This window comes from Thermobia domestica, chromosome 10 (assembly GCF_964235325.1).
Source record: "Thermobia domestica chromosome 10, izTheDome1.hap1.1, whole genome shotgun sequence".
NCBI classification, from domain to species: Eukaryota; Metazoa; Arthropoda; class Insecta; order Zygentoma; family Lepismatidae; genus Thermobia; species Thermobia domestica.
The window spans coordinates 154,249,179-154,272,616 of record NC_137463.1 but is presented as its reverse complement, the minus strand read 5'-3'; the positions used below and the strand labels follow the sequence as shown (position 1 = coordinate 154,272,616).

The window sequence follows — 23,438 nt, the reverse complement described above, 5'->3', positions numbered from 1 at the left end:
GAAACAGAGGGATCTTCTATACTAGATAGCGAGTGGGAAAACCGTAAATTTTCTTTAAGTTTATCTAAACACTTTCTTGTAAAATGCACACGTCCGGGAGAAGAGGATGCAATAGGCTAAAAAAATTCAGTTATATCTACTTCATCACTAATGCTATAGCCTTCTGCAAAATTACACAACATAAAAAATATACTAATTATAAGCACAAATTAAATATAGCATATTAAAATTACTTTACACCTAACCACCGGACCAATTTCTGCTAAAATTCAATTACGTAGAGCTGCATGGTACTACAGAGAAAGAAAAAAAAAACACAGCATCAATTCCACCATGTTGCATCAGCGTACATACAGTCGGTATTGCACTGAAGGCAACCTAATATAGTAAGAGAATCATTGCTCAACTGATTGGGGATGTTCTCTCCACCACCAGCTTTTATGAAAAGCTGGAAACATGAATAATTAAATTGTATAATTCTTTCGTGTAATGCAAAAGATACTAAATTCTGGATGTAGCTTTAACAGGGTTAATGTTGTAATAATAAATGAAATACACAAAATACATATTTCAAAAGATGCAGCAGAATTGGGGTAGGAAAACTAGAATGTTAGGTCTGTAAAATTGCAGTGGTTTGAAATGTAAAGTTCCTTCAATATACCAGCTGATTACAATACCTTCAAGTATCGAAGTAGCTCCATGATCTGTCGTCGAACGATGTTTTCTCTGTCAGAATCTTATTCACACTTCCTAGACAAACTCGGTGTTCGTGGTTTTATTCAAAGCCTGGTTTTACAAAACCCAACCTCTTTTCTTCTTTTGTCCATAAAAGGTAACAAAACTTCAAATGTTCGGGAACACCCACAATCACGTTATCTTGACGTAAAATCGAAAGTTCTAGAAGGTTTAGGACAAAAACCTCCAAAGTTCAGTACCACAAACATTACCCTCAATCAACATCGCAGGAGGTGACATCGTCCAACGTGAACTCACCAATATAGCTGATAACGTAGAAAATAAGTATTTCCACAATAAAATAATGTTTATCTTTACGGATATAAATCACTTCACTCAGTAGAAAGAGCATTATCTGGCATGTTAGTCAATATCAGAATATTGACTCAATAAAGTGACAAAACAAAATATAGCTGACATATGACATGATGTGAAATGTGAAAAAGTAGCAAGTAAGGGGAAAAAAGCAGGACAAGGAATAAGGTGTAGACATGTGCAGGGTAAAGGACTTCTGCCATTGCATCTAGTTTAATGAACCAAAAAAAAAAAAAAAAAAAGTATTACAAATTGCTTCAAAGAAGATTGAGGCTACATGAGTTCAAATCTTCATGCGTAAAGTTCGTGTCTGCTTAGTTTCATTCACTTAGGATTGGAGAGCAGACGGGAAAAGTGAATATGACGCCTCGCTTGCTTTCAGTAAGCGAGAAAATGGATTACTTACCTCTAAAAAATGCATGTGTTGTTTCTTCTGTTCCGTGGAGGAATCGCCACTGATATATAAAGCGATGTAGTACAGGTTCATGTGTGCAGTGCGCGAGAACTCAGTATTGGAAAGTGGAAGAATTGAATTTTTATAGAGATCAATTTGTGGCTGCACTATGCGTAACTCGTGTCCAAGCATGAGAAATGAGTAGTATACGGTAACTTAACCTATTTTCAGGCCGAAGGAGATAATCGAACATTTAAGAGGATTGTCATCAACAAGGTTAGAACTTCAGAACTCAAGTAATATCTGGAACATGTTTCTGTAATCATATACCTACGAGACCTCCACCAACGCGGTACGGGGAAAAAAATGGCGGGTAGAACATAAAAAATAGATCCGATGATTGGAAGAGAGTTTTATGGTCCAATAAGTCACCTTGTTCTTAAGTTGAACAATCTCCTTCGATTTATGTATAGCGGGTGATTCGATCTGCCTACTTCCTACCGTTAAACATTGTAGATAGTTTGCCCTAATCTGGGCCGCAATTTTCTGATACTCTGTTGCTTGTCTTTTATTCTCAACAGACCAATTACTGACGATGACTATGTGGACATTTTATGTGATTAGGTGCATCATATAGTACAAGTGTTGCCACCTAACAATGATGCAATTTTGAAATATGATAGTGCGCCAATTCAAACTCCTAGGTTCATTGAGGCGCTTTCAGGAACATCAGAATGAAGTTCAACACCCCCTCTTGAGCATTATTGAACATTTGTGATCAGTCTTAAGGCAACGAATCTAGCGTTAAGTTTTCCATTATCTCTGCTGCATTGAATGACGAATGGTCCAGTATTCCCTTGGAAACGATTCACAAGTTATATGCCTAAAGGTGGTTCAAACTTGTATTAGTCAGATAAGTTACATTATCCCATAGACCATATATATGTGGATATTTGTTGTTATACATTATTCATTATTAACAAGCATTCTGAACATGATGCTTTAAAGAATATGTTAAGTTTTGTCTCTATCTTTTTTTTTTTTTTTTTTTTTTTTCATTCGCGACACTATTATTTACGAGTGGCCTGCATAATACATTTTGTTTTCGAAGATTCGTGTTGATTTTGTATGTGTCATTTAAAATATTCGGATTTAACTTAAAAATCACCAATTTGTGAATTCAGTATTCTTAAATTTGTTTACATCGAAACTTCCTTTTTTATGTCATTAGTAGCAAAAACCCTGGAAGGAAGTAATTGTTTAAAAAAAATCTCTGTTTCAAAGTAGCGAAACATTCCTTGTTAGGCATGATTATTAATAATAGTTTTTTATTATTTATTTGTTAAATTTCTTTCAGTGCTTTGTGGATTCAAGAAGAGAAAGAATTGTTACAAGAGATTGCTGGTATGGGCGAATTGCACGAACCGTGGCACACACGACAAGTTGAACTTCTCGACCGACATTTAAATTTACTCCATTTATACTCACAAGCAAAAGAAAACCTTGAGTCACATAGGGGTAAGTTGAGTTTAAATGTGTTGCTATTTTATATAATTCTGGACAAGAATTTTCTTTAATTTTTATTTTTTTTTATTATTTTACAGTGAATTATATGTATGTTAACTATCAAAGGTCCGCTTTTCAATTATCTGTTTAAAAATATTAAAATTATTTTAAATATTAATATATTACCAATGATTTTATGTTATATTTTGTATCTGATAATGTATATAATAGAAAGATTTTCATATAATTAAACAAGAATTTTAGGAATTATCCAAAAAAAAAAAAAAAAAAATGGATCAAAAGATTGCTATCTTGGCTAATAATTAGTTTTTGGATCAAGGGCCACAAAATTTTTGAACGGCCCCTTAATCGAGTTTTCGTATTTTCTACGGAATAAGCACATCATACTGAGTTACGTTATAGTTTGAGTTTGACTATACTATATGTAGTTCTCCAGATATAAGGCCTACAAGAAAGTTTTTGATTGAAATATATTGGATCTTTTGAATCTTTTGGCTGGCAAAAGATCTGAAATATATCAGATCTTTTGCCAGCCATTCAGCCATCCATCCAATCCATCCATATAAATAAATAAGAAATCAGTCAATCAATCACAAAGGTAGAGATTCAGCCTGGTAAGTTCCCAAATATGGGCTATGCATTTTTGTTTTCTGTCCATTCCGCCAAGAACAATTTTCAAAAGTGCATAGTCCTGTAATTCAATCTGTACAGCTGTCTGAAATGCTGTGAGCTGAAGTGTGTTGAAATTGAAGAGGAGTGTAAAGGCTTCATGAAGAACAAATGCCGTCTGTTGATGCACTTTTCGACGGTATATCATAAAGAGCAATAAAAACATTTTTTTTTTTTTTTTTTTTTTAAACAATGAACCTCTAATTGGTAATAATGTTTGTCCCTTCTATCTGACTTTCGACATTATTTTTGGGTTTGATTACTGCTTTAACTAAACAGTACCAGACGATTAAGAATCTCAAATACAGTCGATTGTCCAAAAATCAGTCTCACACGCGATGTGAGTGTTTACACAGTTTAAAGTCAACATTAAACCTCGAACATTAACGAGAAATATTGTGTTTGAATCCGTAAGCTAACTACTCTGATTTCAGGATAGCGACAAACCTGTAAAACCGGGAAGTGTCAGGTAATTTGAGAAGACTGGAAAAAGTCAGAAAATGCTGTTAAGAGTCAGGGAACTTCGAAGAAATTATAACCAGTTCTTGGCTCTAAATTACTTTTTATCACAAGTGTGTAAGACACTTTAGTGAACATTTATTCTTTAATTAATTTTTCTTTTTACGAACTGCATAATTTCTTATTTGGAAACGTTACAGGTGTTTCTCCGACTTACTTTCGACAGCTGGACAGATCAGAAAACAATAGCAGTTTTGATAGCGTGAAACGTGAGAAAGCCAAGCAACCAACCACTTCATTCAGAATTGCCAAATGTATTTTATTTACGAACTGTTTTCTTTCTTATACAAACATATGGACATACAATAATTATATTCCCTTTTACACTAAAGTTGGTTGGAAATGTTGATTTTGGACTGTGCGAATACGCTGTTATTCCAAGGAAGACCGGATAATTATCTAGACAGACGTTGCCAGCATTATATAAATTAACCTGTGTAGTGCTTTATATTGTCTGGTAATTCCTTAAACGATCCGGGAAATTCGCTTCTGGCAACCCAACGCGGAGAACGCTTCTAGTTCTTAAATTAGTGCATACTTGTACTCTATAAAAGTAACTCGTTATACTTACTCGTGCTCCTAATTACGTAGTTTTCTATATTTTAATAGTGCATCTTATTGAAAGAGTGAGTTTACGTTGAATATTCGTTTCTAAAGTAAGAAAACGCTAAAGCAAAAGATAGGAGATTTTTAATAATAGAGTGAAGTCACTACAGACATTTTCTGCACTTCTTGTTATGGAATCATAGACGGCGAAAAAATATACCCTAGATCGTTACTTCCCTCAGATCAGTGCTTACAGGCTAATCTATTTCCCCTCCATTTTGCTACAGAGTAATTTGACTATATGTTGACTATCTGGACGTTGCCATCAAGTAAATATGCAGTTGCCATATACGAAAAACTCATAAAATATGCCAAAAAAATATGAAATCTGGTTACATCCATATCTGGCTTACTGGATCATACATAATTCATGTTTCTAGGGGGTGTAGATAACAAGTTTAGCATCTCATTCAGCAGGGAGACTATGAGGCATGAACCTGCAGATTAGTATGGAATCCGAACCACATGAACTCACACTAGGAATCGAACCAGAGATATACATTAGAGGCAAAAGGAGAGTAATTTATTATTTTGTTAAATAAATATGATTTTAATGTAACAGATTAAATAGCTCTGATTATATAAAAATAAAATAATTTCCGATAGATAGGATTCGAACCCATCCTAAAATGAATGTTTTCACTCAGATGTTGAAACTTGTCTGTGTATCCTACTGTCTTTTTGATCTGCAACCACTACAGGATGAAACATTTACCATCCATTGTGGCTGTTTCTGACTTTTTTTTTTTTCTCTCTCTATTTTTTCTGACATATTTTGACTGTTTTCTGTATGCCAATATATACAGCTTGCTGCAGTGTCCAGATGGACTATTTCTGTTGTAGACTACTTATGTTACTCTGTGGCAGAATGGAGGGAAAATAGATCTTTGTGTAAGCACATCTGAGGGACTAAGGATCTAGTTTTTTCTTCATCTTTCGTTTCTACTTTTGAAGAGGGGGACTTAGTTTCTAGAAGGTAATCTAGGTTTTTGTAACCAGAAGTTTGCGTCAGGTTTTTGAATGTAACCTAACCGCAGTGTAAGTAATGGAATTCGGTAGAGTCGTTCATTGCTTACCAGGAATGTTTCTCAACTTAAATTGGATTTTCCATAGCCTGAAAACGAATTTAAATAGATCTTCCGAAGGTACAACATATTCCAAAGTTGTAGGTGCTGCTGAGCATAAATAATAAAGTTTTGGTACAATAATCCGCACAGTGGTAAAATTGTAGTATAAATTCAAGTAACCTTAAATACATTTATTTAAGCAATAGACAGGGTGGCCAGAAAGTCGCTTTACACCTGCATTGTGCTCCTTACAATTCCAAGTTCTGCAGAACGCTTTCTGTTCAACTTGCAGGGTGAACAGATCACTGACGCACTAACTTCTGCACACGTTTTCTTTCGAATTGATTGACAACCAGTTCGAGGTACTTTTCCGAAGTGAAAAACTTTTTTCCACGTGATTAAAGTCTGACGACATGATGGCTCCTTACCAAACTGTTCATGAAACTTATCCATCAGCTGCGGCATATTTGGTTATTGTACTTCCGTTCATAATCCACACACATGCCAGTAAGCGCTTCTTCAAAGTGAAATCACTGGTATCTGACATTGTTGTTCATCAAACGCGAAAAGGCGAGACAGTAAACTGGTCAACACACAGACTGTATTCTTCTCCCTCCGCGGGCAGTCACGTGTAGTAACGTGACAATCACGTGGCAATTCACGTGAGGAGCATTGTTACCAAATCAATGATCAGGATGAGAGGTTCAGATTTGTAAATATCTTTACATATTGCATTGTTACACGTATTTAGTTCGGGTGTGAAGGGATTTTGTGGTCACCCTATATAAGAAGTTTTAGTAACATTAAATGCTATCAAAACCTGTTATCACCAATGCTCTAAGTAAGTGCTGCCAGTTCGGTATGCTCTTTATTGTTTTCAGATGACACTATGACATGTTATTACGTATACAAGAGGACTGCATAATGGTGAACAGAAACATATGTCTGCAACGTAGCACTGTTGCAAACTATAAGTTTTTCAAGGGTATTGTTTGGTACAGTCTTTGATGCATACATATCAAAACACACGAGAGAAGATAATGGTTTCTGACGAAAGTAATTCCAAAGAGAACTATCCTAACTTCTAGTACAAAAGTACGTACATTGACTCAACAGTTTTGTCAGAATATAATATTATGTTTCAATAATTTTGTAAAGAGTATTTCTAACGACACATTTCCCGTATCAAAATATTTCAAGCATAGAAATCACAAAATGTCACAGTGAATTGTACAAAATAATCAGACGAGGAGGACAGAATGAAAAATATCTCAAACGAACTTCATTTACCAGTTCTGGGCATGGTCTTGTGGTTAGGGTACGAATTCCCGCGCGAAAAATTAGGGTTCGAATTTTACCCACGTCAGATTTTCAAGTTTGTTTTGCCATTCGGGAAAAATATTAGAGAACAGAAGAAAACTTCACAGGCGTGTGAGATACTATCAAATACTAATAGCAATCAATTAATTCCAAATTAAAGTAGTATCTTTGCTACGTTGTTATATACCTAGATAAGGAAAAGTATAATGTATGTTTAAGTTTTGAACAAAGTAGAGACCGAAATACTTTCCAACAATAAGAACTGCGTATCACAGTGTTCAAATAACAAAGTGAACAAAATTGAAAAACGTTGCGTAGGTGTCAAGTAGTGAAGCAACTCACCAGTGTGATATATGGATTCATACTAGTACCGGTAAGTGACTGAAGATCATTAGAATATTCAACGTAAACAAAATCAGGAACTTTCTTTTACATTGAGAAACTGTGTATAGAATTTCTTTTATGGCAATATGGCAAGTAATTCGCTTCAGTCATTTAAAAACTACATATACCTGTAATAGCTATAAGGTAGCAGCGGAACTTTTTAGGATTTTCAGTTTCAGGTTTTGTATATTAAAGTTTTTTGGTAGGTTTTGTCCCCAAATTTCTTCATTTCATTATCCAATCTATCAGCCAAGAAGAAAGAGGTCCCCTTTTATGCTTTTCTTTGGCACAGAAATTAGAAAAGTAATGTAAATCAAATGCCAGTCAATGCATTAGTGATTTTTCCTACTGTAATACGAACAAGCTTTGTTCAGAAATTGACCCTCTAGTATTTAATTTGGTTTGTGAGATTTGTCACGATAGTCTAGTTGATTCCTTCTTTATGTAGATACAGAAGAAAGATAACTACAACAGTGAACAATAATATGTGTAATATGGAGGTTTGTTGCAAATTTAGAAATAATTTGAAAATATGCATTGCTTCAGCCTTGATTCTTAATCGGAATCAATCAGATCGAATCTCTTACAAATTTTCTGAAACATAATTTATTTCTCTGACAACGCTGTTTTGTTGGTCTAAATAGTTTTTGCATTTAAAATTAGGACAATCTTCTGCAGAAATACTTTAATCAGACTTTTTAATACGTACAGGGTCAAAGGTGTAGCAATGAGTCTCCAGCGAAACCGTTACTTTTATGAAAAAGCAGCAAAGATATTACTTTGATAATATTTGTTTGATGTTAGCATGTGACGGTATCACACATACGTATGAAGTTTTCTACTGGTCTCCAATGTTTTCAAAAATGGTTTTAACCTTCCAAGTAGAAATTCGGTATGCTAACCACAAGATTACTCAGAGAACTCATAAACGAAATTCATTTTAATGATTTTCACTTCATTCTCCCCTCTGGCATGGTTACTTCTTTCTTTTTCTTTTTCTTTTTTTTTTTAATTTACTGTAATATTTTGTGATTTGTTTTGAAATATTTTGATATGAGGTATGTTGTGTTTTAATTTGGAAACCGGTTCGTTCGGAATAATCTTTACAAAATTGTTGAAGATAAATGCTATATTCTGACAAGACTGAGTCAGTATACATATTTTTATTCTTGAGATTACTGTAGTACTGTTTGAAACTACTTTAATCAGAAACTACATGTATTTATTTTTTCTTACGTATTTTGATATCTGTACATGAAAAAATGTAACAATCAATCACGTATTGGATATATGTTTTTGTTCACCATTATGCAGTCCTCTTTCATACGTAGTAACATGACGTTGTGCTATCTAAAAATAAAAAAGTACATACCGAGTTGGTAACACTGTTACTTACAACTATTACAACACTATTACTTAGTTGTAATTCATAAGTTGCCTCAGATTTTGTAAGCTTTATAAGATTTTGTTTTCAAGGGTGAAAGCATTAGAATACATTAAAACTAAATTATTGTACACAATGATTTAAATACAGCAAGTGATGTATCAAAGAGTTCGATAAGAGTCATAACACTTATTTACCGTTTCTGATATCACTTGAAATTTGAACTGACATAGAAGATTTCAATTTGATTTTTTAGTTCCACATTGTATGAACAAGAATTAACTCGAGATTTGTACATACAAAGACATCTGTGTGCATGTAGTATAACCAGGTGAAATGAAGATGTTAACGAAAACTTATCTCTGGTCTCCATTCATTAAAAGGGAACACTAGTGTCAAACGTCCATCCCAGAGCAAAAGAGCATTGTTAAATATATTCCCAGACTTCAGTCTTTACTTCATCTTTTATTGCCATTCGATTTTGAATTGATTTAACCAAGCAGAACTTTCTCGTACAAATCTTATTTTTTTTTTTTTTTTTTTTTTTTTTTTTTAATAAAGTTATAACCTTCACCCTTCAGCGCAACTATCTCTGCCTGTCGACAGTGAACTTCCCTCACTGCTAACGTTTTGTACCAAATTTCTCCTGATATTTGGTATTTTGAAAATAGGTAGTAATCCAGAATCGTCAAACTTACTGTAATTTACCAAGACATTACTTTATTTCAAGAGTGAACCAACAGTAATTACTCCAGCATTTCCAGGTATTCATTTTAAGGGCACGGTTTCCATTCAGACACGATGACCAATTCTGTGTGTGCAGTAGGTATGACAGTATGTAAACACGTTCACGTACTTTCTTAATTCCCTAAATACAAAAATATTCAAATATTTGCCCCCTAACTTTAGAATCTGTTTAAATTTATTAAATAAGGATAAATGCTATCTCTATCGAATACCCGCCTTAGAATGTGAAGTCCCTTGACTGGGAAAGAATTGAATTTGAACTTGTAACTTTTAAACGCATAACAACATATGAATGTGTTTCTAATTCCCATAATGCCTGTTCTGATTTTTCGATCACAATGCCTCTTTGTGCTGATCTAAATATAGAAATGCGTTCTTGCTTAGTTTGTAAGACCTCGAGTTATCTATGCCAAGTTCACAGTAATACAACTCGAAACTTCCTCTTACAAAAACATTTAGTGTCAGTGTTCTTTGATCGTGAGATACAATTCATCAGCTCCGAAAGCACTTGCTGAGATCGTAAAGATGGTGAACCAACTAGACTGTTAAATACCTAGCTCGGATGATTACTTCAGGGCTCCAGTCGTCGGATTTGCCTCTATAACGTAACATACTCCTTGAATTCCACGGTTTTCGAAGTACAGTGGAGTCCCAGTAATCCGAACACGTTTAATCCAAACTTCCGATTAATTCGAACAGGCCCGGGAGGAAAATTTTATTTATTTATTTTTGTGGCGAAAATACGCAGTTTTAGTAAATTAATAACTAAAAAAATGACAACAGATGACAAACTGCCGACCGTTGCAGAGTGAACTATGCAAAGATAATAATGTCCCTGGCGGAAAGATTTGTAACTACTGTACGTACTGTACGTGGAAAAATAAAAGCATCCAGTTTTTCCAAAATATTTTTCCAGTACAGTACATATACTGTAGTCAAAAAACGTGTTGTGAAATACTATACGCTATGTATTACAACACAATAGACCCATTCACCCGCTTCAAACCGCGATTTTACTGTTATTCCTTCTAATCCGAACAGGGTTCGGGCCCAATTAGTTCGGATTGGCGGGTCTCCACTGTATTTAACCCACAAAGTTCTTCTGATCTGATCGAAATTTCTTGAATTATCTGGTAGCTGTTATGCGATCAACTGACCCTTCGTCGTTTAAACAGCAAAGTTTAGGGTTGTTTGTACTGCAATATGACTCATTTCGAACTTGTAAAGCAGAATGTCCCAAATTAGAGTTTGTTACACTGAAAATTTGCGGCTGCCGAATCACGAGTGGAATGCAGTTTTGTACAACCTTTTTTGAATGGAGATGAAACGTTTAACCATATATTGAAAAGCGGAACCTTTAATTGTACTATAGAGCTGAGTGTACAGACTAAAAGACCCTCTGTATAGAAAAACAGTGGACCTAGTGTATATTGTAAAAGTTATTATGTTTGAAGTAAATGTTAATGAATTGCATTCTATTTCAGGTGCTTTTTTTAAGCCAAGTGCTAAGAAAAACGATAGAAACTTCGAATTTGTTCCTGTTAATCTACATTTACAAAGAATATGGGTTCAAAATGACACACTTCGAAAAAGTGGATTTTATGATATCGTCACTGTTGGGGCATTTACTGCACATACGCACAAAGTTAAAAATGGTGGCCTTATAAAGTAAGTATTAGAGGCAAACTACGTGTCAGTAGTATGCGTGAGTAATTCGAAATAATTTTGTAACAGTACTCGTGTGAGAAATTCACTTATAAAGATGTAAAAGTATGACCTTTACATCTTATAGGAAGCACAAAATTCGAATTTACATTAGTTAAATGTAGTGATCGTACAAATTAGGTACAATCTTGCTGCGAGCAATGATTTCAGATGCGTAAGGACATCTGTCGTTTGGAGTGTTCAGAAGAGGCCACTGCGACTGTTCTTTTTCTTCATTTTTAACGAAAATATTAACATTCCACTTGTTGAGTTATATTGAGTGTACTCAAGATAATGAATCATTTATTTTATTTACTACAGTAATCCGAATTCTCCCTGTCGATGTCAGTGTTTCTTTATATGCACAAGCACTGGTCGTATTGCGTTGATAATCCTTAGAAATAAAATGCATTTGCAAGAAGTAGTAGTTGTTTTGTACAGTACTGTAAGTGATATTTTCAATAATTCATTAATTCTACAATATGGTTTAACAAGGAAAAAGAATGTACAGAAATCAGACATACATCAATCGGTAGTTCTCATCAAGCTAACATGCATGGGATGAAACAAAATGACATGCATAGTTTTCGAGAAAATAGAGGAAGACTAATTTCTTTCAAAATTTAAAATAGTTCATTTTACGAGACCTATGCCACTTACTGAAATTAAACTGATACTGAAAGATAATCTCATTAAGTTCTGAATTGCGACACTAGCAAGACGACAGTATGTCGTATGATTAATTATATATAGCCTATCGATCGATAGATCACATCGAGCTGAACATCGAGATAAATTGTTTTGCATACTTTTTGATAAAATAGAATAACAAAAGAACCTTTGTGATGGAAAAAATTATGTTGTTCGTTGCCAAATTGACAGTTTTTGATTTGCTGGAAAAAAGTTTAAGTTATTCATGTACTGTATATGTAGCAAAATACGTTGTTAACTAGCAAATAGGATCTATTATTATCTGTCGTTCCTAACGGTGATACACACACTTTTTTACGCACATAGTGCTTGTGAACACACAACACAAACTAAGCAATTACTCTTACTTAAACACGATTACGTAACGTTGAATTAAACTAAACATTATATTTAAAATCATTTCGATTTCTTTCCTCCAAATGTATTGCTGACTCATTAAAACTTTTTTTATGATAATAATAATTTTACTTGGAGTTTTTCTTTAATCTCGTATATATGTATTTTTTTTTTTTTAAAAAAAAAAGTGTACCAAATGCCAAGTCTTAAAAAAATAAAATTGAGAAAACAAGAGAACTAGTGAAACCGTGTACAGAAACAAGAAAATAAACTCAAACAGAACATTCTGGAATGGAAATTTCAACTTGAGAGCATATATAGAACAATGAAAAATACATGCCTGAGGACAGTAGATCGTCAGTTAAAATTTTGTAAGATTAATGTTTTACAAAAATGTCAGAGAAGATTCAGTTAGAAATTGGAAGAAAGAATATTATATGGAAATCATATGTAGAGTATACATTAAAAATAAATAAAGTCGTGGGGTAACCATGCAAATTGTATTGGAAAAGTTCTTAGACTAACGACATTGTCTACTTTTAAAAAAACCTGGAATGAAATAGTAAAAAAGATTGATGTTTTGGTTACTTTCGGATAAATTAGGAGACACAAATGATGATCAAAACAAAAACAGAGAGCAAGAAGCAAAGGAAGAACTAATATACATGAGTAATCCAGGAAGTACCCAACGTGACATATAGATGGCGGTCGTTGTTTGAAAACGTTACTATGGTCGAAAGTATTAACCTTATAAAGCTTAAGTTTGAAGAGGCCAGCATCGATAGTGAACGCTCTCAGTGAATTTGTAAACATGGAAAAAGAAAGAGTCATCGTAATGTGATATAATGCTTTCATTTGAAAGGTCTGAGTCCAACCAAAGCTGAGCTAGGTTCTACTCTGGGGAAGTCTGCAGTTTTGTTTACAACAGTAAAATATTGGGTATCAGAGTTGAAGTGAGGCCATATGAGCTGCAGGACGAACCCCACAGTAGTCGACCAAATAATGTGACCACGCCAAATATGGTGAATAAAATTCACAATGATCATCAACTGAAAGTGCGCGAGTTAGCAGACATGGTAAGCATTTGAAAAAATATTTCATTTCATATTGACTGAAAATTTGGACGTGAGAAAGCTGTGCGCTAGACGGGTCCCACATTTGCTCACAATGGAATAAAAGCAGTGTCGTGATGATGTTTCACAGTTTCTGCGTCGATTCATAACCATGAATGAAACATGGGTCCATTACTTCACACCTGAGACAAAGGAACAGCTAAAACATTTGACTGAAAGGGAAGAATCGGCTCCAAAGAAGGTGAAGACTATTTCAATTTGTGGCAAGGTCATGGCGTCAGTTTTTTGGGATGCGCGTGGGATAATTTTCATTAATTACCTTCAAAAGGAAAAAAACAGTCAATGATAAGTATTGTGCAAATTTGTTGCATCGTTTGAGTGATGAAATGAAGAGAAAACAGCTGCATTTGGCGAAAAAGAAATTGTTGATTCATGAAGACAATGCACCAGTTCACACGTTCGTTATCGCGATGGCCAAAATCAATGAGTTAAAGTTCGAATTGCATCCACACGCACCCTATTCGTCAGACTTAGCCTCCACGGATTATTTTCTCATTCCAAACTTGAAAAACAGCTCGATGGTGAAAAATTTGCCAACAATGAACAGGTAAAGTCTGCAGTTAATGGCTGTTTTGAGGAGACAGCGTTTCACATTATAAACAAAGTACGAAGCTATTGAACATCGCTAGGAAAAGTGTATCGACCTTTAGTTAATTAATTTAAATAATAATAATAATAATAATAATAATAATAATAATAATAATAATAATAATAATAATAATAATAATAATAAGAAGAAGAAGAAGAAGAAGAAGAAGAAGAAGTTGAGAAATAAAGATATTTCCCAAAATTTTTGTGATTTCTTTGTTAGGTCGGCTGCTTTTGGAGTACTCTTATCCAGGGCTTTTCAGATGAGAAGTTGTGTGAGAAGTAGCCAATGATACGCGACACTTAACAAATTATTGCCGGATTGCGAACTTCTCTTTCTAATTTTGTTCTTTATCTACCTATCGTTGTGGAAGATGAATTGGCAGCGTTATTCATAAGTGTGAAAAACCTTATTACAATAATATTTAAAATAGTCACGGTGGATGCTAGAAATATAAATACCAGTTAAATTATTTGCTAATAGACGTTATAGAATACATATCTTAAATTAAGTGACAGGTACTCACCTTGTATCCGAAAGATGATCAACTAATTTCGGTCCTCTCTGAGGCCTTCGTTAGTAACGTTACCTCTGGTTGGTTCACTTTTCTTACTTGTTTATTCCCCGATAAGGATTTTCCTGAAATATTTGAAGAACACAGAATCGTCCGGAAATCCGTTAAATTAGTTGTATCTGTCATGAACTCTGTTTATAAACAACACTTTTATACGTTCAGCTAGATGAACTGAACACTGAAAGAACTTATTTTCCTGTGTTAATATTCCAAATCAGATTTCTATACTGAGATGTACGAGGATCCACTGTGATAGTACAAATTTAAAGGGTTTCCGGATGATCCTGGGTTCTTAACATATTTCAGGAAAATCCTCATTGGGGATGAACAAAGAAGGAAAGAGAAGCAACTAGAAGTAACATTACTAAGGAAAGCAGCAAAAATGTTCGAAATTATGTAAATAAGTTAATTAGTGATTTTTGGATTCAGAGTGAGTACCTGTTACTTAACCAGTTCAAGTAACTAATTGTTAAATTTTATTCTACCAAAACGGCTAAATGTCTGTCGGCTGTCTCATCGTGCTGTCACTATCATCCAGACAGTTTGTTGCTGTCTGAGTCTCAGACTTAAATTTATTATAATGGGTTCCAAATCTTGTACTCGGTGAAGGAATAATTAACACTTCTGACCAGAGTATATACACTTATTTATTAAAAACTAAAACACAGTATAACGATTTCGACAACTTAACGTTATCTTGATCAGACACTAACTCAAAGATATATGTTCAGAGCACAGAGATATACCTAGGTATATTAAAACTAAAAATACTAAAATTCATTGTTTGTATGGGAAGCCACCTGAGTCGTACTTCCCCGGGGTCATATGTTGGCCAACTATCGTGACTTAATTACTCTCCCACCTGTGTTTATCTTTTTTCAAACATCTGTAACACCCCTGTTGTTTACACTTGACCAATTGCCTTAAACAGTTTCTTTTAATTTTCCTTTGATGCCTATTAGATATAATTTAAAAGTAACAGACTATACTAAATACAACTGATTATAAATATAACAACATAAAAATACATAACAATAATAAAATATAACAATTTATAAAACTATATATAACTATATATAATATTAAATGTATGGATATAGATTACATGTAAATCTGTCTAGTCTTGCTCTTTTTCTTCAGTTTGTTGTAATAATTTATCCCATAGCTCATGTATTAACAGTCCCCTTGTCCAGTTCATTAGTTTGTCACTTTTTTCTTTCCTTATCCTTTGTGCTTCCTTCTGTCAGGGCAGTTGGCCGACAGATGACGCCCGGGAAAGTACGACTCAGGTGGCTTCCCATACAAACAATGAATTTTAGTGTTTTCACTTTTAGTATAAATTTCTATGCTCTGAAGATATCTCTTTATAGTTAGTATCTGATGAAAATAACGTTAAGTTGTCGAAGCCGTTACACTGTGTTTTAGTTTTTAATAAATAAGTACATATACTCTGATCAGAAGTGTTAATTATTCTTTTAGTGAGTTCCAGAGTCGTAATGGATAGAGTTGTACTTGATGTATCATGAAATCTTTCTTTTTGTAATTTTTTTACATCCTGTACACAGAATCATCCCCACTCTTCGTATTACGTGGTTAGTTTCCTAATTAGTTAGTTCTAGTAAGGTCTTCAGGACCCATCACAGATACACGATAGCAAGGAAATGAATTCGAAAGCATCTGCTGTATAGATTTCCGGGAATTAAGTTTTTACCTTTCTTCCTCTAATGTTTTTCTTTCCTTTCTCTGGGGAAGGGAGGCTCTTATTTTATTTATTTATTTAGTTATTTAATTATTTATTTTATTATTTGTTGCTGTTAAACATCACACGCTTACGCCTTTAAGGCTAAAAGAATCAGATAATTAATGAAAGTTAATGATTGTGAAATTATTCTTTTGTGCTCTCCAGGGTTGTTATAATTTTCTCCAGTTCAAAAAGACACCAGTTTTGAGTAAAACGCACCTAAAAAACACCCCCCCCCAAAAAAAAATCCAGAAATATACTGCATTGAAATAATAACCTTAATGCGATCATGTGTTTCTTCAATCCTGTGTCTCGGTACACACCTAGTTTCATAATTGGCTTTAAATATGTGTTAGCTCGATCAGGTTCGCTTTATCAGTGTTCTGTAATCTGGGACAAAAAGTAATGCGACTACGTTTCCTTTGTTTTTGTAGGACATACTCGCGTCTTAGTGCAAATTAATAAGGTGTTCTTCTCCATGTGTCAGCTAATTCAATCGAATATGCTTCACTTAAAGAAAGGATTTTTCAGCACTACATTTGGATAATTACACACATATAAACGGAAAAAAATGGTATTAAAAAGGAAACAAAATCTTAATTACAAAAGCACAAATTAGTTTTTTTTTTTTTTTTTTTTTTTTAATACACCAGTGAGTCAAAGACAACAATAAAAACAAAGGATAAGTTGTTCGATAATCATGTTTCGAAAATAAACTAATACTTTCCGTCCAAGGTAGACAGAATGTTTCCGGGGGGTTCGAAAGGCAAAAGACCGATAATAAAAATGAAATCTAATCGCAAACTCTACTCGCACCTTTTTTCTCAGCACAATTCTAATGTTCCAAAATCAAAGAAAAAGAAGGACAGCTTCTGCCTACCGAAGTTAGCCAAAGTCCTATCACTAGAACATTCCACTCCAGTTAGTTAATAATTTACATTATAGATCAAAGTTGTGCGTCATACATTAAATCGCTAACACTGAAGAAGCTACAGACAGTAACGCTTGATCCGACACACAGTTAACTCACTGTGATTCATATCTCGCGTACATAGGCTTGGTCTGTTTTAGAGTCTCAGAATCGGTTGCATATTTTTAACTTCAGCATGGGCTTCTGGCTGATATTTCATCCATCTGCAAAATCACAGAAAAAGAAGTGCTTTTCTGTTTCGTGTACGGCATACCTAATAAGTTTAATATGAATATTTTTGTTCTATATATTTGGCAGAATATTGAAGCCGATAATCAGTTTTTTTCTCCGTTAAAATTCAAGACCTGAACGTATAAATTAACTAACAAATTCCATAAAATTTTAATATTATTTCCTGTTAGGATTTTCATAATCTATAAAGGAATGCAATGCTTATTAGCAGTCTCGACGATTTATTGCATTTTTAAATTTTTCCCTAGATTTTTTAGATCATTTGTCCTATCTATACAGATTTTACTTATTACTTTTTCCCTGAAATCGTAATTAACTATCAATCAATTGTCACTTCACAGTTATACATTTCACTTATTCTCGACATTTTTATTACATCTTTTTCTCCTGTCCTGGGATTCGTAGTTCATGAATCTTCTCTATATAAGTTTGCTTCCAGTTTAATAGTGCTAATTAGGATACTATCCCTTAATTGTCACTTCACATTGCAATAGTTACCATGTATACTAATTATTCTCGACATTATCTGGATGTGTGTCCTTTCAGAACTTTTAGTTTATTAATAATTTCTTACCCTCTATCCAGCAGACGGATGCATTTTCTGTTTCACTAGAGGCAACTCTGAAGACTAAAGTTCGATACTTTTGAAGCAAGCATGCTTTCATCATCATTTACTGTAGTAAAATTAAGATTTTGTTAATTTTACCATTGCTTATAAACGCCAATATTTTTATTATCGAAATAGACTTTGACCTTAGTTCTAGTACTCTAAATGACTTCTAGTATAATGCTCCTAATGTATTTTGTAAAATAGCTCTGGAAAATTGTATGATCTGTTTTATCCTACACCTCTTATGAATTTTTAGTAGTTGAATCGATATTAGTTCTGTGTAATTTCAGTCTACGTAATTGTGTAATGTTATTTCGTTTCCATTCCTTTATTTTCCGCAATAGCGTCTGTTATGGTTAAAATGTCTGAAAACGATTTTTTTTCCAATAAATTATCAGTTTGTTTCTGTGTGATTGGATATAAAAATTTGAACGAAGGAATTTTTATTTGGTCTAGGAATTAATTCGTGCGGGTGGACAAGAGATGGCGCAACGAACGGAGCGTCCCACAGTTCCGTGTATCCACACATGTGTTGCAAACCCCTGTCATCGCGTATCGTTCGTAGTATAGGGCAGTGGATTAAAGCGTCAACAACACCAGTTTGTAGTTAAGTGAACATGGCGCAATTTGTGCCTGATAAAGTGTTTTTGCGGGGTGTCCTGCTGCATTACTTTAACATGCAGAAAAGTGCGACTGAAAGTCATCGTATTTTGGTGGAAGTGTATGGTGACCATGCTCTAGCTGAGCGAACGTGTCAGAAGTGGTTTGCACGGTTTAGAAGTGGTGATTTCGGCTTGGCAGACCAAGAGCGAGCTGGACAGCCAAAAAAATTTCAAGACGAAGAATTGACAGCATTGCTCGAGCAGGATTCGTGTCAAACGCAGGAACAACTTGCAGCAGCATTAGGCGTTGATCAAACAACAGTCTCCAAACGCTTGAAAGCCATGGGAATGATTCAAAAGATGTCACATTGGGTTCCACATGAATTGAAAGACAGAGACGTTGAAAAACGAAAAACCATTTGCGAATTGCTGCTTCAACGACAGAGCAGAAAGGGGTTTCTGCATCGAATTATTACGGGTGATGAGAAGTGGATCCATTACGAGAACCCTAAACGAAGAAAGGCCTGGGTGAAACCAGGTGAACCAGGTCCATCACAACCAAAACGAGATATTCACTGTGCAAAGGTTATGCTGTGCATATGGTGGGATATGAAAGGTGTGGTGTACTATGAGCTGCTGCAACCGGGTGAAACTATGAATGGAGAACGTTGTCGACGACAATTAATGTGTTTGAAGCAAGCTCTGGCCAGAACACGACCAGAATGGGAGAACAGACATGATAAACTTATTGTTCAACATGATAACGCTCGCCCACATGTCGCAAAACCGGTCAAAACCTATTTAGAAAATGTCGGATGGGAAGTTTTACCCCACCCGCCGTATTCACCAGACGTTGCTCCTTCGGACTACTACTTGTTCGATTGCATGAACAACGATTTGATTGGACAGCGGTTTACTTCTTCAGAAGATATCGAAACATGGGTCTCTGACTGGATCGCTTCCAAGGATGAGGACTTCTTTCGCCACGGAATCCGTACATTGCCTGACAGATGGGCGAAAGTGGTGGCTAGCGATGGACAATATTTTTCTTAAGGTATTTATGTATTTTGTGTTTGTACTACAGCTTCAATGTGTGCGTACCAACCGCACGAATTAATTCCTAGACCAAATATATTTGGGTGTAATACCTTCTAATCCTGCAATACCAAATTTATTGCCTGCGTAGGTACTATTGTTAATTATTGTTTTAATTATTCAGTTGTTATTTTGCTATATTTTATCTCATCATGAAATTTCTATTGAATTCTTGCTCATCGAAAAGTATCACACACAGAAGGCGTTAGTAAAATGTTGCGAGTGCTTCTTTTGTGACTTCGTCTCACAGTAATCACCGATAGTTCGTAAGTTCATGTGTGATGCAAAATCGAGAGCTCAAAATTCTTATACCATTCCAATCAGCAAGAGTTGTATATGTCGAGAAATTGGCTCAGTGTATTTTTCTAAGTCAGTGCATGTTTAATTTTTAATAAAATATTTCTTCCTGAAGTACTATTTCTTATGGTATTACAATGATTCTTTTGTTTTTCATTAGGCTTCTTCAACATCTAAAAGGAAGTCCTACGAAATCACCATCTATTTATCAAGGACCAAGCAAAATTTCCATGGCTCATGATGCGATACAGGTAAATACTGAAGAATTCGTGATTTTAAACAAAGAACATGGGTGGATAAGTATAGAGAAATGGCCCCAGATGAATCTTGGGACGACAAGTGGGTAGTATGTAGATACACTCAAGATGCATTAATCCCTCACGTTTCGAACCTCAATTCTCATTGCGCAAAATCGGAAAAGTGGGATTAATCGATTTTGTTCAAACTTGGATGTATGTATAGGTACATACAAGGGTTTTGTCTGAAAACATTAATAGCTTCTCCCGACCATTTTTCTCGCAAAAATTCGATTCAATATTTTGAGCCCCTTTATTGCGAAAGTTGAAAGCTTTTAAAGTTGTATTTGGAGGGAGTCAGAAACAATGATCCTGAAAAGGAGAGAAAATATACGATCTTTTTCACGTTGAATAACTTTTCAGATATGATATTTTATATGGATATTTCAAATAAATATGTAACATACACGTTTCAGTTAAATAAGTCACAGTGAGTTTTGTCGTATTGAATGCCCTATTTTTACTTGTATGATGTTCAGGAAACGCACGTACACTGTTTTACAGTGTTATTCCTTCAGTTTTAACAAGAGAAGACCAGAATAGACTAAATAACAAAGCCGTGTTCTCTTTCTGCTTATTTTTGGTCATACCAAGTATAGACATACATACATGTGTAAGTCTACTTTCACTCTCCATCTTCATTTAATCACTAACTGTTTGCTCTTATTCACAGAATTTGGTTTGGAATGGTGAAATTAGTAAAATAAATATGAACGTAAAATTTCAATTTAATATTCAAAAGTTAATGGTCTACCATTCGATTCGGTTGGCATTTGTGAATTTGTCTGTCCCAAGAGAAGTCTCGCGAAACTTACCTAATTTTAATGGAACTTCTTCAGTCTACGGAAATAACCGTTATTTGAATCAAGAGCAAACGGATACAGTTCACTCCGTGTTACAAGATCACTCATACATAGGTATACATTAAGAGTAATTTTTCATTATAACTTACGTAAAAATAATTCGATCTTGATAAAGCATAAGTGTTTGTTTACATATTGATAATATGTTCTACTTTATTGCTGTTAGTAGTTAGGCTACTCTGACACTCAACCGTTCTAGTATTAATATCATCGTGAATTTCATTAATATAAATCATGTTTTTACATGTTAAACAGGAGATTAGTAGGGGGCTGGCGGCTCCAGTCCCGCATTGATGTACCAACTAGTATTGTCGCAGTACAGAATCAAATTTTACAGAAACCTGTAAACTACACTATAGTCACAGGCAGATATCTTCAATAGTTACAGGCATTTGTATCAATAGGTACAGGCGTTACCAAAGTTTCTTGCATACAAGTAGTAGTCTCCCCTCCCCTCCCCCCTCTCATACTGTAATCTCCCTTTCCAAGTTACAAACATAGGCAATGTACAGTACATGTTTGCAACTCTTCTCGATAGGAGAACGCTCTGGATGGAAATGACCTTTCTCTCTTTAGTAACATGCTATGTATAGCACGTGTAAATGTCTTCCTTCATCCTTTGTACTGCTTACTGGGAACATATCCAGGTTGTCAACACAAGCCATATACAGTGCACGTTTACAACTCATATCCATATGAGATCGAAAAGACCTGTTCGTCTTTGAGAACATGCTATATACCACCTGTAATTGTCATACTTTAACCATTGTATCATTTACCGGGAACATGCCTTTACATGTTGTCAATACAGGCAGTATAAAATGAATGACAAGAAGTAATTACACCTGAAGAATGTCATATATGTATCTGAATGTACGTCATCTAAAACATGTGTAGTTCAGGCCATGGGGCACATGCTATGTATAGTCCAAGCTGTATACAGCCCGGTTTAACTCATGTTTTGAAAATCCCATAGTTACATGTTTAACATGACTTGTACATGTACATATAATACGTAGTGAAGAGGCAGTTTTTCACGTAAAACTGCATGTTTCTATGTAAAAACATGCTCTTTACATGTGACCCATGTTATATATGAACTTCCAGGCAATGTACAGTGTCTGCTTTTTCCAAAATATTCATAAGAGTCTGTGTAAAATATTTGAAAGGTACAATTGAATTCTTTTTCTCTCCCTTAGGATGGTATTTGAATTGAAATGAAATGAAAACCCAGCTCTTTACAAGTGCTAGTTTCAAAAATTCATTTGAAATAAATCAAACATTTTCCTGTGATGGTGAGAGAGAACGCCGATATCATTTTTATGCAGGGCGCAAAATTTTCGGTCGCCATTGGCGATTGGAAGTTTAAAACTGGCGATCAGTGTCCAGTAGGAATAATTTCAACCTAACTCACAGGGCTGTACAGTTTCTGTTTTGCACGAAAATTGTCACTGAGTGAGAGAAAACACGAAATGTGAAGTCTTCACAACGTTGTAATTCGCCCCTCCTTTCCCACCCTCAGTCGAAATGGTTTGCCTCCCGGCGCTTCAACGCAAGAGATTGTTTCCCGCTATTTGAATCTAGAATAGCTGAGGACATCCCAATGCCTAAAATAGAGCAACCAATCCGTCACGATGTCAGTGATAAAAAATAAATAAATAACAATAATGGGGGGGGGGGGCTCTCATAATTTATACGTGAGATACTGGCGACCATCATTTTTGGATTGACGAGTGCGTCTGACTGAAATTTTGCACCCTGTTTTTATGTATTGAGAAAAATATTATAGGACTTCCCCCTTTTCCCCTCCTCCTTAGAAGAGACTTCGGAATCGCCGGATATCCCTCCTTTCCCCTTAGATGTGCATTTTAATCAAAGGGATATGATAAAATTCCAAGTTCGATGTATAGCAGAGTGACACAAAGTTTTCAGCGTAGTCCTCATCGTTCTGCTTGTAGCCCTTCAGCTGCCTGACACATAACCCCTAGAACTGTTCGATTAATCTTTTATGAGTATTTTAAATTTTGTGTCTAAAATTGAGAATTGAAAAACAACTCC

At 34.7% G+C, this 23,438-nt stretch overlaps 1 protein-coding gene across 3 annotated transcripts in view; it reads left to right on the top strand.

The window, feature by feature from the left end:
* LOC145662782 (inositol polyphosphate-4-phosphatase type I A) overlaps positions 1–23,438 on the top strand; it is a 422,451-nt gene that overhangs the window by 294,186 nt on the left and 104,827 nt on the right. For all 3 annotated transcript variants that reach the window (XM_081728656.1, XM_081728655.1, XM_081728657.1), the window contains 3 exons: positions 2,802–2,962; positions 11,152–11,335; positions 20,382–20,472. In XM_081728656.1, coding sequence (XP_081584782.1) covers positions 2,802–2,962; positions 11,152–11,335; positions 20,382–20,472 — 436 coding nt within the window. The remainder of the gene's footprint in view (positions 1–2,801; positions 2,963–11,151; positions 11,336–20,381; positions 20,473–23,438) is intronic.